The following is a 23654-nucleotide window of genomic DNA, read 5'->3' on the forward strand; positions in this document are numbered from 1 at the left end:
AAATTGGTTAAATGTTAAACATTTTTCTTCAAGTCTGAGACTGTTGCATTTAATTAAATTTTTGGTTGATGCAATGTGCATAAAGTTAAAATATTGAAACTAATTAATCAAGTTTTAAAAAAGAGAATGTTTAATTTGATTCAATTTTAGATGATGGAATATGCAGAAAGAATATAATTAGGCTGAAAGGTCTGCTTTTATAGCGTATTCAGGTCGTGCATCATGTTTTTGAAGTAAAGTAACTAGTAAAGTAACTAGTAAAGTAACTAATTACTTTTGAAAATAAGTAATCAGTAAAGTAACTGGATTACTTTCTTGGAGAAGTAATCAGTAATCAGTAACTAATTACTATTTCCAAGTAACTTGACCAACACTGCTCACCACCTCCTTCAGCCTCGTGTCTCCTCATCGTGTCGCTCACCACCTCCATCAGCCTTGTGTGTCTCCTCCGTGTGTCGCTCACCACCTCCATCAGCCTCGTGTGTCTCCTCCGTGTGCCGCTCACCACCTCCATCAGCCTCGTGTGTCTCCTCAGTGTCGCTCACCACCTCCTTCAGCCTTGTGTGTCTCCTCAGTGTGTCACTCACCACCTCCATCAGCCTTGTGTGTCTCCTCAGTGTGTCTCTCACCACCTCCTTCAGCCTCGTGTGTCTCCTGTGTCACTCACCACCTCCATCAGCCTCGTGTGTCTCCTCAGTGTCACTCACCACCTCCATCAGCCTTGTGTGTCTCCTCAGTGTCGCTCACCACCTCCTTCAGCCTTGTGTGTCTCCTCAGTGTGTCACTCACCACCTCCATCAGCCTTGTGTGTCTCCTCAGTGTGTCTCTCACCACCTCCTTCAGCCTCGTGTGTCTCCTGTGTCACTCACCACCTCCATCAGCCTCGTGTCTCCTCAGTGTGTCACTCACCACCTCCATCAGCCTCGTGTGTCTCCTCAGTGTCACTCACCACCTCCATCAGCCTTGTGTGTCTCCTCAGTGTCACTCACCACCTCCATCAGCCTTGTGTGTCTCCTCAGTGTGTCGCTCACCACCTCCTTCAGCCTCGTGTGTCTCCTCAGTGTGTCGCTCACCACCTCCTTCAGCCTCGTGTCTCCTCAGTATGTCGCTCACCACCTCCATCAGCCTCGTGTGTCTCCTCAGTGTGTCTCTCACCACCTCCTTCAGCCTCGTGTCTCCTCAGTGTGTCGCTCACCACCTCCATCAGCCTTGTGTGTCTCCTCATTGTGTCGCTCACCACCTCCATCAGCCTCGTGTGTCTCCTCCGTGTGTCGCTCACCACCTCCATCAGCCTCGTGTGTCTCCTCAGTGTGTCGCTCACCACCTCCTTCAGCTTCGTGTGTCTCCTCAGTGTGTCGCTCACCACCTCCATCAGCCTTGTGTGTCTCCTCAGTGTGTCGCTCACCACCTCCTTCAGCCTTGTGTGTCTCCTCAGTGTGTCACTCACCACCTCCATCAGCCTTGTGTGTCTCCTCAGTGTGTCGCTCACCACCTCCTTCAGCCTCGTGTGTCTCCTCAGTGTGTCGCTAACCACCTCCTTCAGCCTCGTGTGTCTCCTCAGTGTGTTGCTCACCACCTCCTTCAGCCTCGTGTCTCCTCAGTATGTCGCTCACCACCTCCATCAGCCTCGTGTGTCTCCTCAGTGTCGCTCACCACCTCCTTCAGCCTCGTGTCTCCTCAGTATGTCGCTCACCACCTCCATCAGCCTCGTGTGTCTCCTCAGTGTCGCTCACCACCTCCTTCAGCCTCGTGTCTCCTCAGTATGTCGCTCACCACCTCCTTCAGCCTCGTGAGTCTCCTCAGTGTGTCGCTCACCACCTCCTTCAGCCTCGTGTCTCCTCAGTATGTCGCTCACCACCACCATCAGCCTTGTGTGTCTCCTCAGTGTCGCTCACCACCTCCTTCAGCCTCGTGTCTCCTCAGTATGTCGCTCACCACCTCCTTCAGCCTCGTGTCTCCTCAGTATGTCGCTCACCACCTCCTTCAGCCTTGTGAGTCTCCTCAGTGTGTCGCTCACCACCTCCTTCAGCCTCGTGTCTCCTCAGTATGTCACTCACCACCACCATCAGCCTTGTGTGTCTCCTCAGTGTCGCTCACCACCTCCTTCAGCCTCGTGTCTCCTCAGTATGTCGCTCACCACCTCCTTCAGCCTCGTGAGTCTCCTCAGTGTGTCGCTCACCACCTCCTTCAGCCTCGTGAGTCTCCTCAGTGTGTCGCTCACCACCTCCTTCAGCCTCGTGTGTCTCCTCAGTGTGTCGCTCACCACCTCCTTCAGCCTCGTGTGTCTCCTCAGTGTGTCGCTCACCACCTCCTTCATCCTCGTGTGTCTCCTCAGTGTGTCACTCACCACCTCCATCAGCCTTGTGTGTCTCCTCTGTGTGTCGCTCACCACCTCCTTCAGCCTTGTGTGTCTCCTCAGTGTGTCGCTCACCACCTCCATCAGCCTTGTGTGTCTCCTCAGTGTGTCGCTCACCACCTCCATCAGCCTCGTGTGTCTCCTCAGTGTCGCTCACCACCTCCTTCAGCTGGCTGCAGTGTGTTTTTGCTTTCCTCCCTCTTACTTCGTCTTGCAGAGCGTGTAGTGTTGGTGTGAGAGATTTCTGTGTGACCCAGATGGAGGGGGGGGTGCCCAGTCTGGGTCAGTCTCCATCTCATAAGGCTGACCTGCAATAACATTAAAAAGGTTTTAACTTAATAACAGTGGACCAAAAGTGTTAACATTAATCATGAGCAAAATTAATTCAGCTAAAATGTAGAAAAAGTATTAAAACAGTGCTGTACTTTTCAGAATGCAAGTCACACCGAAGTGAAATTACTTTTTTGTGCAAAGACACAGCGAGTAACTTTCAAGCCTTATAAATTGTAAAATGCACAGCGCTCTGACACACAGCGCTGAAAACCAATCAAAAGAGTTACTCGACAAGTGTATTATTGTTACTTAGCAACCGCATTCTTTGACAAAGGCTGTCCAATCCGTACAATGAAATCACTCGCAGCATGTGTTTATTGGTTACTACTTAATACATTCAATGTTAAAGCTAGGGTCGGTAATGTTGAAAAAGTGCGGGTGCTAATTTCCCACCCTGATTGTATAGCCCTGTATAAGACGATTGCTTAACATTTTACAGTATAAAAGAATAATGTTAACCTGTTTATCCAATGATCGCGGTTACATCCGTGGGTTGTTTTGAGTTATCTGTGTCACAGAGAATTCATCCATAACGACTCGTGGATAAAATGTTACATACTTCAAATTTGAAAACATCACTTAAATATCTTACCTTTTATGAAAATGTTGAGAGCAGACATACATAAACGGAGATATGTTTGCAAAGGTTATGTTTTTGCACAGCTCCAACCCAGGCCATCCGACGCCTCTTTGTTACGTCCGCAACATGCTGTCCATGTCCTTTCTTCAAAGTGGGAAAGCTAAAAAAACTTTCCCCGTTGTTAAGTTTGTGACTCTTTCTGAGACTTACTATTGCAGCCTATCACACAACAAGAACGTTCCATTTTATCACATTTATGAACACCACAATTCTCCCAATAGAACACACCAGCATTGATACCTTACAAATGGCTGCTACGCCCATAATGCACTTTGTGTTTCACGAGTGTGACGTCACCTGACAATGACCGACTGAAGCCTGTTTCAGGCTTTTCAGCCCGCCAAAATGGGCTTGGCCGACTGCCCATTTAAGTCACACTAAAAGCCATTTTAGTCCGAATTTTTCGGCTGAGGAGAGTCAGCGTCGACTTGCGCATTGGTGCAGTAGCACGGCAAGCTATACAATGCTCCTTTTTGTTATCGAGTATCCCATTATCAAGTTTCGATATGGTTCACTCACTTTGCATCAGTGTCTTCTGACGCTTATGGGGAACACACTGCAAGGCCGTCCTGCAAGTCCGTAGCCCGGGCCGCTTGATACCAAGGGCCCCATGGCAGGATACTTGAGAGATACGAACTTAAAATATGTGTTTTAATGAGAGATACGGTATTAAAATATACCGATTACGGAAAGTAGGGACCAAAGTCGGCAGCACAACTTGCGAGCAAAATGAGAAAGAAGCGTTTTTTTTTCGTTTTTTTCTTCCAAAATTTTGATTTTCGCGTTTTTGCAGAATCTGTTAGTTGAGATCACGAAGAAGCCTCTCCATGTTTGAGATAGCAGTATTGGTATATTTAAAACCGTACATTTTGAGGTTGAAATCGGCTTGTTTTTCGGAGATTCTAGCATGCAGTAGGGGCGTGTAATTGTCTGTGTGTATTTCCATACTGGATAAGCCGGCTTTTGTTTCTTTTGTTATTGCCCCCGCCCTCCAAGGGAACAGCGTAGTAGGGCTGGGCGATATATCGATATAAAAAATATATCCATATATATTTAAATGAGATATGGAATTAGACCATATCGTATATATCGATATAGTTAAAATTTGCGCTGTGATCCTTGCTACAAGCAAGCTGCTGCGTGCTTTTGAAGCAGTCTGCATCTCAACAGCCCAGTGTACAACGCGACAAATACTCACATTAAATGTTTACACAGAGGAACAGGACACTGCAGTTCTCAAAAATTCATTATTTGCATGTGCTTGTGCAAAAGAAGATATTTTGAAGAATGTGGGTAACCAGACAGTTGCTGGTCCCCATTGACTTCCATAGGAAATAAATATAGAAGTCACTAGGGTACATCAACTGCTTGGTTACCCACATTCTTCCAAATAACTTCAACAGAAGAAAAAAACTTATTCAGGTTTAAAACAACTTGAGAGAGTAAATGATGACAATTGAAAATTTGGGGAGAACTTTTCATTTAAAGGGATAGTTCACTTTAAAAATAAATTTACTGTCATCATTTACTCACCCTCAAGTTGTTTCAAACCTGTATTAATTTATTTCTTCTGCTGAACACAAAGAAAGATATTTTGAAGAATGTCAGTGTTACGACCGCCGTGGCTGCATGAGCTTTAAGAGAGCGTAGTGGTATCGCTTTAGGATACCTGGTCGACGTACACATTAATGTCAACAAGTAGGAATTTCCAGATTTTGTTTTGGGTAGTGGCCCAACACAATCAATCAAAATACGCTCGAACGGTTCGCCAAGCACGGGTATCGGCCTCAACGGGGCTGGAGGAATGACTTGATTGGGTTTACCAGATAACTGACACGCATGACAAGATTTACAGAATTTAGAAACGTCTGATTTCATGGAAGGCCAAAAGAAATGTTTCAACAAATTATCATACGTTTTTCGAACTCCTACATGACCAGACAGTTCATGGTCATGTGCCACACTCAACACTTGTTCTCGGTAGGGTTTTGGAACGACAACTTGAACAACAGTGCCCCAGTCCTCCTTGACATGACCTGGAGACCACTTACGCATGAGAACGCCGTCTTCAAAGTAATAAGCCACTGGACACTCTGGCAAAACGCTCGGCTCAACAACAGCTGCAACACAGTGACACAGAGTTTGATCGGCACGTTGTGCCTCAATTAACATGGTTCTTCCAAATGGGAAATCAACATTGGGAAGTGCACACATTTTTAACTCAACTGCATCAACTTTTTCCTCTGTGTTCACCAGAATTATCAGCACACAAAAAGGTTTTTGACAGATCCACAGAGTCTTTAAATTTCTGAGCTTGAGCTCGAGTCACTATACACGTACTAAATACTTCGGGAAATTCTTTATGCAATGCATCTTCATTGTGCGCATCAGGAACGTCGATCACTTCTGGCAAACAGAAAACTTTGTCACCTGCCAGATCGTTTCCTAGAATAAGAGATACACCTTTCACAGGTAATTCAGCCCGAACTGCTAGTTTAACGTTCCCTGAAATAATCCCAGAGCGTAAATAAACATTGTGCAAAGGAACTTTAACTACAGTGAGATCAATGCCTTGCACTAGCACACTGGAACCGCAGTTTGAATGTTCAGAAAATGGCAACACACTCTCTAAAACAAAGGATTGCGCGGCGCCAGTATCACGGAGCATACAAACGCTTTTCGTTTCCGAGTCTGCTTCATTAAACGACACAACACCATCAAAAATGAACGGCTTAAAAGCAGATTCAGCGGTTGTATAATCCAGAGATACCGGCTCAGGGGAAAAGATAGGTCGCTCAACTAGCGCAACGCTTTTGAAAGTGTTTACTTTCTTGCCAGTTTTACGTTTCAGAACAGGGCAGGCGGAAATGAGATGTCCCACCTGTTGTGGAAATTATCAATATTCAAAAACCTGGATGAAGGAGACAAAGTCGTTTCTCAAATGATTAAACAAAGTATTTTATTTCATGCATGAAATAAGACGTTCCCACACAGACAGCGTCTGATATGAGAAGGCCCATGGCATTCTCACGCAGAGAGCATCTGACATGAGAAGGCGAAGGCTAGTCCCTTTCGCCAATGTTATATACCCTAACACATCCTGTGTAAAAAAAAAAAACTTTGTTACCTTAAACCCAGACTTCTTAGCTCATGGTCTCATGTGCTCATGATCTCATGTCCAACATTATTCATATCAGACAGAACAACTTGTCATGTCAGCAAAAAGTGTCCTGCTTTTAGCTACAGATCTCATGTGCTGATCGAAACTGCGCACACACATATTGTCAGCCTTCACATGACTCAGAGAACATTTCGTTCCTGAAAGTTTGTCCTAACTTTTAACATTTCTAAAAGCTTGGTTTTATATCTTTAATAATGTGCTTTTTGCTTATAAGCATTTAAAGGAAAATAATCATATGAGTATAAATTAATCTTCAATGTTAATAAAAGTTGTACCCATATAAAAGTAAAAGAACTCATTAAAAAGTAAAATTTCCATAACAATCCCCCATATGTTCATTCAAAGAACATACACACAATTTTACATTTACTCTTCCATACTCTAAATTTTCCCCATGGTTATTACATTTCCTAGTCAAACTCATGTTCGCTCTCGTTCTCATAATCCTCATCATCATCAGCCACTGAAACATTAACTTCATCTTCTGGTACCCTATCACTGTTGTGTATTCCCCTGGATTCATTCTCATCATTGTTACAGTCACTGCCTTAGCAGTGATTCTAGAAATACAATTCATTAAACATGGATTCATCAAAAGAAAAATCAAAATCAAACATCCGCTTGGCATAATGGTACTTATTAACAATTTCGTCCACCCCTTGCAGGCCCAAGAACCAATTATCTAGTGAAGATGACATTTCATCTGGAGTGGCTATGGCCATTTTCATGTTTTCTATTATGTCTGATACATTTTGATAGACGTCAGTCAAATTAAAACAACAAGAGGTTCCTAACATTTTGCATATTTTCAAATAAACCTCCGTTCCTATATCTAAAAGTCCTGGATAACAGCACCCCATCCCTTTCTTAGGAAGTGTGTGGAAAGCGGTTTGACCGCAGACCCATACTGTTCCAGCTGTTGTCTCTCGAAGGCCATCGTCGTCACGGGATGACACGTGATATTTGTACCATCAGATGTTATACATTTGTTATTATTCATGATTATCGTGGTTTTACAGTGTGCTGTACCAGCCATTATTACCCCTTGTTGCGTCCCTAATTTACATAAACATACGTCGCCTAATTGCGGTTTCACTGCCCCTACCCTGTCAAAGTCTCTAGTGCTTTGTTCTGATGGGTTCTGACATTTGACTTTCTTTGGAGATATTGATTTGATTTCTATAGAATTTTTCACATTCAGTAATTGCCACATTGCACATGGAATTAGCCCTATTAATTCTCCTAAATTTTCAGTGATTTCTTCTAATTCCAAAAACTCTGGCATCATTCTAATGTAATGACCCTGAAGTGAGACATACCCCGCCTTGGTCAATAGACCCTCTCTGATAGCATCCTGATTACCCCTGTACACACATATTGCCATTGACATGGATCCTTTCAAAAATACATGGTCTTACCCCATTTTCCCTTTGTCTTTTTCACCTCTATATGCTATCATCTCGTGCTAGGCTTACAGCCACACTAATTAAGAGGATAAGAGTTAGTAACATATTGCCACACAGTACAACCTTGTCAGGCGAGAAAATGTTCTTGTGTAAATGATATCAGTCCCATTTCTCTATGTATTTTTGGTCTCAGGGCAGGTCTAGTTGATATGATCAGACAGGTTATTCCAATGCCCACGCCGTTAAAGTTCCACAAAGTCCTTGATACAGTTCTGACCACTCCTGAAATTGCACAATCGTCTCTTACTATTGATTCATCTGCTCTCCAGTGGCGGTGGTTTTCAAATTGGTAACCTACAGGATGACACGTAGCTCTGGTTAGTCTGATCTCTGTTTGGCACTCGTTAGCTTTGAGTGGGATTCTTCTTCCGTTGCAGCTACCGCATGAGCTAGATCCTCGACTTTCACCGCATTGTGAGTTGTCAGCAAAACCTGGAATCGCCCCTGCCACCTTTTCGCCTTCCAATGCTTTCGTCTCAGATCCTTTATCAACACGAACTCTCCTGGCCGGATGCTGTGCAGGGCCGTCTCAGCTGGCTCTGGAACTGCTGCTTGGACCTGTTTTGAGATATCACAGAACACCTTATCCAGCTCAACACAATATTGCAACATGTCATTTTCACAAAGAGTGGTGTCAGGCAATGTTCGAGGATTTCGTGCGTCCCAGCCCCTCTTTCTCATTCTCATGTAAGTTAGCTCCTCCCCATTCCGGATGTACCCAGGAATGTTTCAAATTGAAATTGCACTGTTTACAAAATGTGAGCTATTGTCACTAAATAATTTTTCAGGATTTCCCCATCGTGGGACAATTTTTGTAGGAGCAGTTTTGCCACTCCTTTTGAATCTGCCTTTGTTGTTGTTATGGCTTCTACCCATTCTGAAAACATGTCGACTGCCACTACGCAGTATTTCTTTTTGTCAGATTTTGATAATTCAATATAATCGAGCATTACATGTGAGAATGGTCTCTGCGGCCTGGGGTGCCCCACCTGTCTCATTGCCTGACCCCTCCCCACATTGTTAGTCCCACAAATCAAACATCTGCTGCAAAAATCTGCTGCCACTGTGGAAAAAACTTTGGTAAATCAGTTATTTTGCATAATAGTAAACATCCTCCCTTTTGAGACATGGTCCAATCCATGCATCAAACTTGCATATACCTGAAAGAAAATCAGAAGGTAAACATGGTTTGTTATTTATTGGTTGGGGCCCCATTGTCCATTTTTATATTCACGGCCTGCCTTCTTCCATTTCTCTTTATCATAGGCAGAAGCGTGTTGTTGCATCGCTTCTGTCACCTAGTTCCTCATTCAGCTGTATTGCTATGGTTATCTGAACAGGAAGTCGAGCTGCAGCCTTCTCTGCTGATCTGTTTTCTTTTTCAATGGATACTGCATTTTCTTTTTGGTCTATAGTCGGATTTGGTCTTTATTTGAATCGGCTCACAATCTGCAATCAGACCTACATCATATTTATCAGTAGCCCATAAACATTTTGGAAACTCTCTCCAACCCGTCTGTTATGACAGGGAGTTGTGTTAAACTCAGTCTGTTTAGTTTCACTTCCTCATCCAACACTGTGACTGCTCTCAAACTTCTGTGTTTTATGACATGGCTATTTGAACCAAACGGTATTTTCACTTTGGCAGATCATTCTTTTTTGATCTATTATGACCCAGTCGGTCAGTTCATGGCACCTGGCCATGAAGGGACCCGCGTCACGCCATTCAGCCTTCACTGGTTTGGCCAGTGATATGAGGCTGTGCATTTTTCCATGTCACAAAACACTGTCTGTTTGTCAGTCAATTTCACATTCAAAACACACCATTGGTCAGTCCATTACACATAGTCAGTCATCACATTTTCTATGTCAACATTAAATCATCGCTGTGCATATTCACCATCATGATCAGTGCTTACATGAGAAGTGCAATGTAAATCTGAGTCTCTCATAGATTCAGAAGATGGCAACACTCTGTCTTGAGCCTTTGTGGTAAGACATGTGTCAGAAATTTGCCATTCATATACAAACAGAGGAGTTTTCCTCTGTGTCTTCAGTTTCATACAGCACTCTCATGTCAGCTGATAAGCCCTGATCACTACAATGAACAGAAACCCCCAATTTACAAAGTAAATCCCTTCGCATTAAATTCACTGGACATAACTTAGTAATTTAAAAAAACAATGCTCAATTTTTATTTTCATTTTCCCCCTTCAATTGAACACTCAAGTGTTTTCAAATATGGTTCTATGACCACATGACCAGTTGCACCTCTGGAAGAAGTCGTCTTACCAGAGAGTGGAATTGGTTTTTCAAACTCTGTGGCTTTAATTACAAAATTGGAAGCTCCCGTGTCAAGCAGAAATAGTAAAGATACGTCATTAACCGTCATTTCTATCAAGGGTAAAGAAATATGAGTCTTATAGAAAACCCTAGCAAGCAAGTCTTCATTGCATAGAGCAGAATCAGAAAATAAAGGTAAATTATACTCATCAGCTGGAGAGACAGGAACCCCGTCGCTCACCCCCTCCTCCTCCTTTCAATCCGCCTGATCCCCGCCTTCGCCGTGTGGGCATTCATCACGCCAATGTCCTTTTTGTCCACAATGAAAAAATTTGTCTGGATCATAGGGCTCTTTGCGTTGTTGTTGAAATGGTTGACAGTTTCGTCCTTTTCCCCGACCACGTCCTCTGCCTCTTTCTCTGCCAGTGCCTCTCTGGTTCATTTGGTGATGGTTGGAGTCGTTGTTGCCCATATACACACCTTGCATTGTCACCAGGGCCAACATGAGGTCTTTGTCTTGCTTGGCTGCGTTGATTTTCCGCTGCACTTTCATGATGTCTTGCGTGTCGTCTCATTTCTGCTGTCGAGGCCAGTTGCCATCCGACACAGCTCTTTTGAATTGCTTTTGAAATGTCACTGTCCAATCCATCCAAGAACAAAGTCTTTACTTTCACTTTCTGGAGGGCTGCAGAGTGGTGGCATGGTTCTTTGTGTGGTGCGTTAGGAACTGCGGAACTGGAACTGGAACAGGAACTGTCCTTCTGCGGCGGCTGGAATCTGGTTAGGATTGCGAGGAGTTGGAAGATGAGCCGGATGAGTCCTGTCCTCCTCTCTTATTCTCACAAAACAAAAACAAAACAAAACAAACAATGCCATAATAGGGAGAAGAAGAAACAATGTCAGAGCAGTCATTTTTAAGATTGCATAATGCTTTTCTCTATGTGTCTTGTCTTTCTTCTTGACAACGTGAGTCGACCAATTTTGCTTTAGTTTTAGTCAAATGTGACATACTTAAACCCCCATTGAACCCATAATTTTATTTTAAATACGGCACATATTCATGATACCAAATCCCTATAGCTTTGTCCATTACTTTGTATGAACCCTTCGAGAAATCAACCTGTTCTCCATCCTTCTTTTTTGAATTTCCGTTACCCATTTTACTTAAACAATTTTGTTTGTTCAATTTCCCTATCTTAATAAATTTTGTTAATTTATATTTGCTAATCAATTTTATTCTTTTATTTTTAGCTTACGTATTAAATTTCCCTCGCGCGGTCACCCACGCCCCGCCAACATCCGTCGATGCAGGTCTTTTAAATTTGCCTAAATTCGTCAATGTAGGTCTTCCCCAGACAACCCATATGTCTGGTGTTTTGGGAATTTACTATCCGGCTTATCCCAAAACGTGACTCTTTTAGGCGAAACTTCAATACGCAAATAATTTTCTTATTTACTACGTAAATAATTTTCTCTCACCGTCTTGTGAGTCTCACTGTCTGTGAGTTCTTTAATCTTGGGATTGCGTCCACCTAGGTCGTCGTGAGGAGTTGAACAATTCTCTCTCCTTAACATTGAGGATTTTGAGCCGTAGAGTGTTCTCTCGGGATGGCCAGTCAACTGTTCCCCTCACGACGATCATCGGTGTTGCAATCCCATCCTCGTCGCCATTTGTTGTGGAAATTATCAATATTCAAAAACCTGGATGAAGGAGACAAAGTCGTTTCTCAAATGATTAAACAAAGTATTTTATTTCATGCATGAAATAAGACGTTCCCACACAGACAGCGTCTGATATGAGAAGGCCCATGGCATTCTCACGCAGAGAGCATCTGACATGAGAAGGCGAAGGCTAGTCCCTTTCGCCAATGTTATATACCCTAACACATCCTGTGTAAAAAAAAAAACCTTTGTTACCTTAAACCCAGACTTCTTAGCTCATGGTCTCATGTGCTCATGATCTCATGTCCAACATTATTCATATCAGACAGAACAACTTGTCATGTCAGCAAAAAGTGTCCTGCTTTTAGCTACAGATCTCATGTGCTGATCGAAACTGCGCACACACATATTGTCAGCCTTCACATGACTCAGAGAACATTTCGTTCCTGAAAGTTTGTCCTAACTTTTAACATTTCTAAAAGCTTGGTTTTATATCTTTAATAATGTGCTTTTTGCTTATATGATTATTTTCCTTTAAATGCTTATGAGTATAAATTAATCTTCAATGTTAATAAAAGTTGTACCCATATAAAAGTAAAAGAACTCATTAAAAAGTAAAATTTCCATAACACACCTCATGACAGTAAAAACATTCACGGTTTTCAGTAGAGTCTGCCCTCAAAACGTTCTTAGGTACCACTGTGGTATCCTTAAAACTGCGAACACGATCAGGAAAATTACGTTTTGTGGGTGAAAACACTACTCTGTGCGTAAGTACGAACTCATCGGAAAAAACTGCAGCAGCAGAAAGAGAGGAAACTTTCTGTTCATTTAAGTAAACCACAATTTTCTCTGGTAAACAATTCTTAAACTCCTCCAATAGTATTAGTTCTTTAAGCTGCTCAAACGTGACTATTTTGTTTGCGGTGCACCACTTCTCAAATAAACTTGCTTTGTCTCTAGCGAACTCAACATATGTTTGACTAGGGGTTTTCACATGATTACGGAACTTCTGCCGATACGCTTCGGGGACTAATTCATACGCACGCAAAACGGCATTTTTCATTACTTCATAGTTCAAGCTCTGTTCAAGCGATAACGCTGAACAGACTTCTTGAGCTTTACCCACGAGTTTACATTGTAACAACAGCGGCCAAACATTCCGCGGCCATTTCAACGTGCCGGCGATTCGCTCAAACACGGTGAAATAAGTGTCAACCTCGGTCTCTCGAAAAAGTGGGACTAGTGATATTTGACGACTAATATCAAATTCAGGTTGACTTACTTGTGGGTTGCGTCGAGGTGCAGGAATAGGACTCGGAGTGGAAGCAAGCGACGGTACATTCACTTTCATGCCAGGCGCATCAACAGCTGAGGGGTGAACAGGTGATTTAATTTTGAGCTCCAGCTCCTTGAGCTTGATATCTCGCTTGGTTTCAAGCTCAACGGTGCGTACATGCAACAGCTGACTCTCATAACGCTGTTTGCTCAGCTCCACCTCTAACTCTTTCAATCTGATCGCCAGCAAAGGATCTCGCGGAGAAGCTAAATCGACAGGATCTATGCTGGCCAGTTCCTCAGGCTTGGGTTGCTCACCCTCACCCGTGGAAACCGGCAACTTAAATGGAACACCCGCCGACTCACTCCGCTCTGGCAAAACTCCACGCTCCATCAAGTGTTTATGAATGACCTCCTTAATCTCCTGTTTAACTGCACCACGAGGAACTGTGATTTGATAAAAATCCGCAATCGTGACCAGATCATCTTTACGACAAACATCTAACTGTTCAGACGTAGGCTGAATCGCAAATTTGTCTAGTGCAAACTTTAAAGACATTCCGAATTCCCTCCCCCTCAAAGTGAAAACCACTAGCCATACAACAATATACAAAGCAAATTTCATGAGTTTTTATTTCTCTTCTTTTTCTCTAACACGCAGTGACGAAACTCCAATTGGTTTTTGCAATAAAATTATTTTTAAGACGAGCCCCCATTTTCTGTTACGACCGCTAGGGGTCAGCCGCAACAGGAAAAGGAAGAGAGTCACACTACCAGAGAGATAACGAATAATTTGAATTTTATTGACCATAAAGGGTTAACGTCAGGGGCAGACAAGGCCAAAATAACAAACAAAACAATCTTCTTTTTAGAACCTAAATTACCTTTAACAAAAGAAAGAAAAATTAAAATACAGTTTTAACTTACCTAACTCCCTTACACATAAACAAAGTAAAAGAAATAAACAAATACGAATAAATAGGCGTCCAACCCGCTACCTCCCTTAATATGGTAACAATTACAAGAAAGCTTACACACATTTAAAAAGTAGGTTGACAAGTTAGAATCGGTATCCAAAGACGTAGTCAATCAGGCAATAGTCAGATATAGAGAAAACCAGAAGTAGGATTACATTCAACAAACACTTACTCAGTTTCAATAAACATTAATAATCTCTCTGGCACGACACTCTTACTCAATTAAATAACGGTGAAACAAACAAAGCTGAAGAGAACCACTAAACGGTACGACCGCAAAACACAAAGGCATAAAGCACAAAGTCAGCGAGGCTCAAAGGCAACCATGATGTGTCAGAGGCGGTCCTTATATCCAGGTCAGGTGCATAGCTGGTCCAATCACAGTCTTCCACAGATTAACAGAGGTAACGCCCATCTGAAACAAGCTTGACAACACACAAAGAGAAAGAGAGCAAGACACACCTACACACACAAGGACAATTGATACATACACACAAAATATCTCAGAATCCTAACAGTCAGTAACCAAACAGTAGTCTGTACCCATTGACTTCCATAGTATTTTTTTTCCTACTATGGAAGTCAATGGGTACAGACTACTGTTTGGTTACTGACATTCTTCAAAATATCTTTCTTTGTGTTCAGCAGAAGAAATAAATTAATACAGGTTTGAAACAACTTGAGGGTGAGTAAATGATGACAGAATTTTAATTTTAAAGTGAACTATCCCTTTAATGTTAATAAAACAACAAAACACAGAGGAAATCACACACTGCTCTTGACTGAGAACTTTAATAGTAACTTTAATAAGAATCAATGTATAATTTATACAGTGAAGTCCATATTTGGCTTTGACTTTGACTGAACATTTGCTCTCACTTTGTGGAAAAAATATCGGGATATATATCGTATATCGATATTTAGCCTAAATATATCGGGATATGAATTTTGGTCCATATCGCCCAGCCCTCCAGCGTGGCTTATTATGCAGCGCTCTAGTCGGCTCTATCTGATATCAAAAGAGTTGTCTATACAGTTTTATCGGTAGATGCTAAGAGACATTTATTTATATATTACCTGTTTGCAAACTTTTTTTCTTTTCTTTGATGGCAGATTTTCTTGACCTTTTTGCTCCCCCCTGTGCTTTACAGCTTTACAGGGGGTATGGCTTATCTAAATTAGATGTAAATGAACTCTATTGTCACTCCCAGCAGCAGAGAGAGGTGAGAACTGCACAATCTATAGAGGCCGTTTCTCCACTTTGAGCTTTGAGTGCCTACCTTCAAATGGCCACAACTTCTCCAAATATTATCAGATTTCCATGTGTTACACATCGTTGGAAAGCTTGGAGACTACACTTTCAGAATCGGAATCACAAGCTGCCGACTTGTGTCCCTACTTTCCGTGATTGGTCACATATGTCCGATAATACAGGCTCCGGAACTGGAGCCCGTGGGGCATGACATCATTAGGAAAAACTCCAGAGAGTGGGGAGCAGACAAAATCTGTGCTTGAAGAGCAGGGAGATCTAGGTTGTAGAATAGGGCATTTCAAGTCGTCTGCTAGAAAAGATTGTTCATGGGCCTCCCGGGAGAGATGTGAATGCTCCCATCGAGTGGTCACAGGTTGGGGATGCCAGATTAATCCCTCCGCCTAGGAAAGGAGGTCCCTTTAAAAAAATAATAATATATATATTCATTATTATTATTATTATTAATATTATTTTCTTTTAATTGTTTATTTACAATTTTTTTAACATAAGGTGTTTCTTTGCATTGTTTTCAGTATTTGTAATATCTATATTATTTGCTGCAGTTGCACATTTGTAATGTTCTGTGCCATAAACGTTAACCGCCTGTTAATTTAATCCAGTTGATTATTCCTAATTGGTAATTACAAAGAAAAGGGTGAATATTTGTTTTAATGTGAGCACTGAAGAAAGAAATGTGTTAAAATGTCTGCTAGTGCTTGTCTAGCATTAATTTCTCTTGCACTTTGCAAATTATAAAATAAAATAAATTTTTGCTAGACGTTCTCTAGTCTGGACTGAATTCAGTTATTCGGAGCACAACAATATCTTCTAGTATATCTGAACGTTAAATTCTCTCAATACTGACATACAGTAGCTCGCTCTCCTATCGCTGTCTTTGATCTTGAAATAATCAGATTTTTGTCATGATTTGTTATTATTGTGCAGTCCTTATTTAATTACAGATATTAATGACCTGTGTGGTTCTAAGTTTACAAAACAATTTATATTATATTTGTGTATTTTGTTGTGAGCAGTGAATTGCAGTGGGTGTTTGAGGGAACTTTTGGTACTGTTAACATAATTTGTGTGAAATATAGCTGACTAGTTGTGTCTCTTAGGTATCTCCATGAGTCTATTGGAGTCTAAAGATGCCATTCAGCACTTCACCTTTGAACATAATCGTGACTATCAGCAAGTCCAGTTCAAGTTTTTTGATGCGGTCGAGTCAATGGACCCCAACAACATTGTGGTAATTTTATTCTAATATGCTGTTTTCTGTGGACTGATTTTTTTAAATGCACACATAAGTGACAGATGTGTTACATTATTTATGTGACGCTCCGTTTCTCTCTTTATTTTCCTTCAGGTTCTCCTGCAACTCAACCCATATCATATTGATTCACTCCTGCAGCTGTCAGATGTATGTCGCATACAAGAAGATCAAGAGACAGCCAGAGATCTCATCGGTAAGAAAATTCACTGATGTATTGAATTTGAGTAGGGCTGTAGCTATAAATTATTTTAGTAAACGAGTATTCTACAGATTATTCCATAGATTAATCGGATAATAAAATTGTGGTTAAACAAAAATAGATCCAAGTTAACAACAGCCTTTAAAATGACTTAAAATACAAATATATAATAACAAGCCATTATAATTGGTTCAAATAAAGTATCAAAGTAAGTAATCAAATGGGTTTTATTGAACAACACTTAAAATACACCATGTAAAATAAATGATATAAACTAATATAAACATTACTTATGTACATTACTATAACAATGCCTGCAGAGGTGCCAACTGCCTGGTGAATTTATAGGCAAGACAAGTAGTTTTAGGCTTGGTGTGTAGGGAATTACAAACCTGCGCACATATTCAAAAGCACATAGAATTAATTCTTGATGTGCACGTGAGTGCCATCAGCGTTTCTCACAGGTTCACGTTTAAAGTCTGTGTAGAGAGAACTGTGTCGTCTTAGTGGCCCATAATTTAATAACAAATGATCATTTCGATGGAAGTGAATCAATCAAAACTAACTTTAGCTGGAAAATATCTTTATTCATGAACCGCTATAAAGCCAAAACAATCTCTGTTACCTTAAATTATCCGTTTATTACTGTAAAGCTGCTTTGAAACAATCTACACTGTTAAAAGCGCTATATAAATGAAGATGACTTGACCTGATAGTTGTTGTTGCACTATGAAATGATCAAATCCTTGTTTAGCCAAACAACATTTAATTCAAATGTCCACTTTACTTAAAGTATTTTTAATACTTTAATATTTGGTCACTTCTTTTCGATAGAAATGTTACAGCCGCAAACTCAGAGCGAGTGTTTACTTTTATTTTGAAACCGCAATGAACAATTTGCATATTTAGAAACAAATGTATTCTCCTGTGCTGGCGTAGATTTACAAATGAGATGTTATCTTGTGAAATGGCGCACACTGCATTCCCAGAAGAACGTTATAAGCAACACAAACTCAAAGCATGCAGAGATGGAGTTTGAGAAACCGAGACGCTCCACACATATGATAACAGTGCAACTATGAAACACAAACTGCGACCGAATTTTGCGTCCTAAGTCCATCGGCCCCTCAATACAGTGAAGGTGTCATGTAACCGTCCTGTAAGCCTTCTTTGAATCATTAGATGTTTATTGGAAAACTTCAGATGGGCTTCTACATATGCCTTTCTTGAGCAGGGGGACCTTGTGGGTGCTGCAGGATTTCAATCCATTCCGGCATAGTGTGTTACCAATGGTTTGCTTGGTGACACTGGTCCCAACTGCCTTGAAGATCATTAACAAGCTCCTCCCGTGTAGCGTTCTGGGCTGATCCCTCACCTTTCTCATGATCATCCCCTTACCCCATGAGGCGAGATCTTCCATGGAGCCACAGACCGAGGTTGATTGATTTTTTTCATTTTTTTTCATTTTGTATTTCCATTGTATCACCATTGACCATGGTGGAATGGAATGGACGATACAGATTCTGTGGACAAGTGTCCACTGACATTAGGAGTTCTTTCTTAAAGTGACAGGTAGGGGTGTGCGATATTACGATTTTTGATCGTGGACGATTAAAATGTCTCCACGATCTGCTTTTGAAGAAATATCGTAGGATCGTGCATTTTATCAGTTTGCATTTCTGGCGCCTCCGTCTCAACATACTGTACAGCGCGACGTATATCCACATGAAATGCAGAGGAACGGGACACTGTAGTTCATAAAAATTAATTATTTGCATGTGCTTTAAAGCCTTGCCGGTTAAACATGTCATTCGCTGCTGATGCGCTGTTCTAACGGGCGCTCTTCTGAACGCACCCGACGCGCGCATGCACTAAAACCCTGTCTAACAGGCAGCGCCCGTTACTGAACTAAGTTATCTCTCGAGTCTTATTGCGCTAATACTGTCAAATACACACAAGGTTTACATACACAAAGTTGGTTATGTCTAAAGTGAAAGAACAATAGAAAAAATGAAGAAAAAATCTGCTTGTCAATCAAATGCGTGTAGACTCGTTGCGCGCAGATCTTAAAGAGACAGTAGCCCTAATAGTAAACATGCTGCCGCTTGTCCTTAAAGGGACAGTTACCCAAAAATAAAAATTCTGTCATTATTTACTCACTCTCTAATGTTGTTCCAAACCTGTATTAATTTATTTCTTGTGCTGAACACAAAAGAAGATATTTTGAGGAGTGTGGCTAACCGGGCGGTTGCTGGTCCCCATTGATTACCATAGTAGGAAAAAACTATTATGGAAGTCTCTGGGGTACATCAACTGTTTGTTTACCCACATTCCTCCAAATAACTTTTATTTTCAACAGAAGAGGGAGACTTATTCGGGTTTAAAGCGGCTTGAGAGAATTAAAAATTTTGGGAGAACTATCCCTGTTAATAAAACAACAAAATACAAAGAGCATCTCACTCACTCTTGACTGAGAACTTTAATAGCAGCTTTAATAAGAATCAATGTAAAATTTATACAGTGAAGTCGATGTTGTGTTTTGTTTTCATATTTGTTCATTTAATTACTTTCTTCAATGCTGTTAAATACACCTGTAGCTGAAAAAATAAAGCACTGTTTATTTAATTTGTATATTAAGTTGTGTATGTGTATCTTTGTTCTTAATTTTTAATAACAAAGACAAAGACTTTTTATCTTCGCCACTTTGGCCTATATGTCTGCCATTCTTTTTTATTTTATATTTTGTTACCTAAGGCTTTGTTTTTAAAATAGGGACATTAGTTTGGATGTGATGCTCAGTCACTTGCAAAATAGTAAAACCAACATGAAAAGGAATCGTGATAAAATCGTGAATCGTGATTTTCCTGAAAAAAATCGTGATATGATATTTTTGCCATATCGCCCACCCCTAGTGACAGGACTAATCTGTGTTCCATGGGTACATGGGTGTTTTTCTGGATTTTTTTAGTTGATATTCTGTCTCTATCCGTTAATAATTAATCAAATAATTATTTCCCCTACTGTATCTGTGTGATCCATCTTGTTCCTGTCACATTTGCCAGTTTCGCATCTGTTTGGGTTAGACAATCATGATTTTGTACAGTGTGACATTTTTCAAGTATCATTATACCCTACCACGCAACCCTAGTTTGCATCCTTGATTTAAGTCAATTAGTGGTGCACGATATATCGGCCGCCGATATAATATCGGCCGATATGGTCATTGTTTTACACATCGGTATCGTTCCGATGTCAAAATAGGGCCGATGTGAACAGGCCGATTATCATTCCTGTGTATTTGACGTGCATGTGGGGGCGGGGATGTTTGTTTTTACACGGGCGCATTTCAGCTGTGAACAGCGTTCGTATGTAGGGGCGCGCGCTTTACAGAGGGTGCACCCTTTATCACGTCTCTCGTCAGAGCGAGGGGAATAACTGGTTCTGTGGGAACCGTTTTTATGTGTAGTGGTGCGTACTTTATAGTGGGCACACGATCAACATTAGTTATATCACCCGTGCTGGACGGGACGAGGTTTGAACCCGTGTTTGTGTGTAGGGGCGCGCACTTCATTGTGGGTGCGCGAACTAGTCATTACACCGTGTCCTAACTACACGCGACGCCGCGACACGCGATAAAAGGTATCTTTTCCATGTTAATCAGAGTTTATGTCCTAACCAGCCGCGACGACGACACGCGACGATTCTATTTTAGAAACTGTTTCTGTTTATATACTGTCTATGATTTTTCCGCGACGTCGCGCTGGAACAACAAACACAACGTGTGGCAATGATAATCTCAGGCACTGTTTATGTGCTTTATTTAATGTTAAAAGCGTGTAATGTGACTTTGAATATCATTTAGTGCTCCCAGCTTTGTAGCTGTAAAAGCAACAATGGATAATTCACCTCAGATCTTGAAATTAAACAAATGGAAGTAAACAAGAACGTTCAAACTGAAGAAACAAATGTATTATTTGACAAAGATTGTTTAAGTAACTCAGTAGCCTATGTATTTGAATACTGTTTAAATGGTGTAATATTTGTGAATTTGATTATGTAGCTACTTATCCATTTTCTTGCGATTGCCGTCAAGATTACTCTCCGCGAGAGCCTGCCCACACGCTGTTCTGATTGGCTCTGGGTTTTGATTGATTTGTACGCATGTCGCGTCGCGGCTAGAGTGGACAGACAAATTATTTGTCGCTGGATCTTATCTCATCGCGTCTGGTACACACAGCTAAAGGTGCCCAATATCAGTAATAAAAATAAAATATAGCTGCAAGCAGCCATTACGGGGCCAAGCGCAAAAGCAGACGACGAGCTATGCCTACATGGCTGAAAGTGTGAGACAAACTGCAGCAAGGAGCAATTAAAGACATTTGAAGATGAATTTTGGCAAAATGGTTGAAAAATCACATACAATAACTAAAAATATGATTATCACTTTCGACCAATAGGTGGCGCAGTTACGAAACTGATGTGATGTGGTCAGAGTGAAGTGACAATGACACATACAAAGTTTGGTGTCAATATGTCAAGGCATTGCAGATATAAAGCCTGAATAGTCATTTTGGCATCATGCCTCAACTTTGCCACTGCGGTATACGAAAACGGTTTCGTCTATCGACACGAAATCCATAACTTTTACTCGGCACGGTCTGGAGATGACACGATCCGATTTCGGTGAAAATCGGACGTTCGGTCTAGGAGGAGTTCGAAAAAGTAGGTTTTAAAAGAAAATAAAGATGGCGGACAGGAAGTTTGGCTGACTATGGCAAAATTGGTATCTATGTTTTCAGCATAACCCAAGGAATCTATTGAGATCAGTGTCATTACAATAGGCAAATTTATTCAAAAGTTATTAGCATTTTTGGAAATTTCATTATAACTTTTGACCAAAAGGTGGCGCTGTCTCATAATCTTTTGAGTACCTTTAGGGCGTTGTACTGATGACCCATACTGAGTTTCGTAACGATACGTTCATGTGTTCATAAAATACAGCATTTTAGCACATAATTAAAAATGGCCGACAGCCAAAATGGCCGATATGGGAAAATTGAATATCAGTCAACTCAGCACGACGCCCTGAATCTAACGAGACCACTTTTGTGATTTTTGGACAAACCGTTCAGAAGTTATAAGCAAAAACATAAATTCTTCATATCTCCAGACCAGTAGGTGGCGCTGCGCCGAAACGCAGCATGTAGCCTCAGATCATGCTTGTGATGACATGTACCAAATTTGGTCTGAATCCGATAAAGCGTTGTGGAGATACGGCCTTACGTCTGTTTTCGCAAGCACTACGTAAAATTTATTTGCGCGGTATTCGAGAACGGTAATTCGAATCAACTTGAATTCCATAACTTTTGGTTGTCCAGGTCTGGAGATGATCTGGTTCATTTTTCGTGAAATTCGGAGCAACGGCCTAGGAGGAGTTCGAAAAAGTAGGTTTTTCGGAAAATTCAAAATGGCGGGAAAACTTTTATGACGGAAAATGACGTCATAGGGTGTAGTCGAATCGTCATGAGCTCAGGAATCAGAGGAAAAAATAATTTTGTTTCTAGCCCTTGTGGTTCAAAAGTTATTAGCATAAACATGAGTGAAACTTTGGACAGCTGGTGGCGCTAGAGGGAATGAGTTGGAGACTCCAAATTTGCTATGGTGATAGTTCAGGCTGTCCTCTATCACTGTGCCAATTTTCATAAGTTTCCCGCAAACGGTTCTATAGGCTGCCATAGACGCCCAGTCGGAAGAAGAAAAAGAAAAAGAAAAAGAAGAATAAGAACGGGAACAGATACAATAGGTGCCCGCACCTTCAGTGCTTGGCCCCTAATTACAAAAGTAAAAAAAAAAGTGTTTTGGAAAATAGCTCTTTATTTGATTATCATAAAAATGTGTTTTCTATACAGAGATATCGACATCGGTAAATATCGGTATCGGCCATAACAGCAATATTAATATAGGTTATCGGTATCGGCCACAATATTCACATCGGTGCATCACGAAAGTCAATATATAATACAATATAATATAAAAATAGAATTTATAAATGAATTCCTAATAAAAACCAGAGAATTTGTGCTTTCCTGCAGCTCTTTAACTGTCATTGTTTCCAAGTTCTCCAAGAGTTTTAAGTGAACGTTGGTCAATAAAAGACATAAGGAAATTTAATACACGCTTCACAATTTCATGAAATATGTTCATTACTGCGTAATGCTCACATACAGAAATATATTTTTTTGGGTGGAGTCCACTTATTTGTGGCTTTGTCTGCACGTCTTGTCTCTAGAAATGTTTCAAAATCCATGAATGCGTGATTCACAAATGCACAGGAAACAACTCACAAATGAATGCCAGGCAGTGATGTGTTTGTGACAAACACATTTGTGTATATATATATTTTTATTTTTATTTTGCAAATCTCATTTAATTTTATTTGTGGATTTTATACATTTTTGTGAAACTGTTTACATTTATTGCTGGATCTTAATCTATTTATTTGTGAATCTCAATCTCTATTTATTTGGAATAATGCAACAATTCTAACCCCATAGAGATTAGTCCTTTATTCTTGTGAATGGTGTCCAATTTAGTTGAGACATAAAGTTAGATAAAATGCAGGCAAATGTAGCAAATTAGCTCTGAAATATTAATAATCAATCATTACTTGTTATAATTTGGCTACAGAGCTAATAAGACGTTTTCCCTTTGGAGGGAAATTTTTACGTCCGAAAATAATCTTCAAGATTCTTTA

At 40.9% G+C, this 23654-nt stretch overlaps 1 protein-coding gene across 1 annotated transcript in view; it reads left to right on the plus strand.

The window, feature by feature from the left end:
• The window catches only part of tcf25 (TCF25 ribosome quality control complex subunit), a 132587-nt gene that overhangs the window by 53322 nt on the left and 55611 nt on the right, over positions 1 to 23654 (plus strand). The window contains exons 7-8 of the mRNA XM_079620022.1: positions 16547 to 16677; positions 16795 to 16894. Of these exons, the coding sequence (XP_079476148.1) occupies positions 16547 to 16677; positions 16795 to 16894 (231 nt within the window). The remainder of the gene's footprint in view (positions 1 to 16546; positions 16678 to 16794; positions 16895 to 23654) is intronic.

The sequence above is a fragment of the Phoxinus phoxinus genome (assembly GCF_949152265.1).
Source record: "Phoxinus phoxinus genome assembly, chromosome: 8".
Lineage (NCBI taxonomy): Eukaryota > Metazoa > Chordata > Actinopteri > Cypriniformes > Leuciscidae > Phoxinus > Phoxinus phoxinus.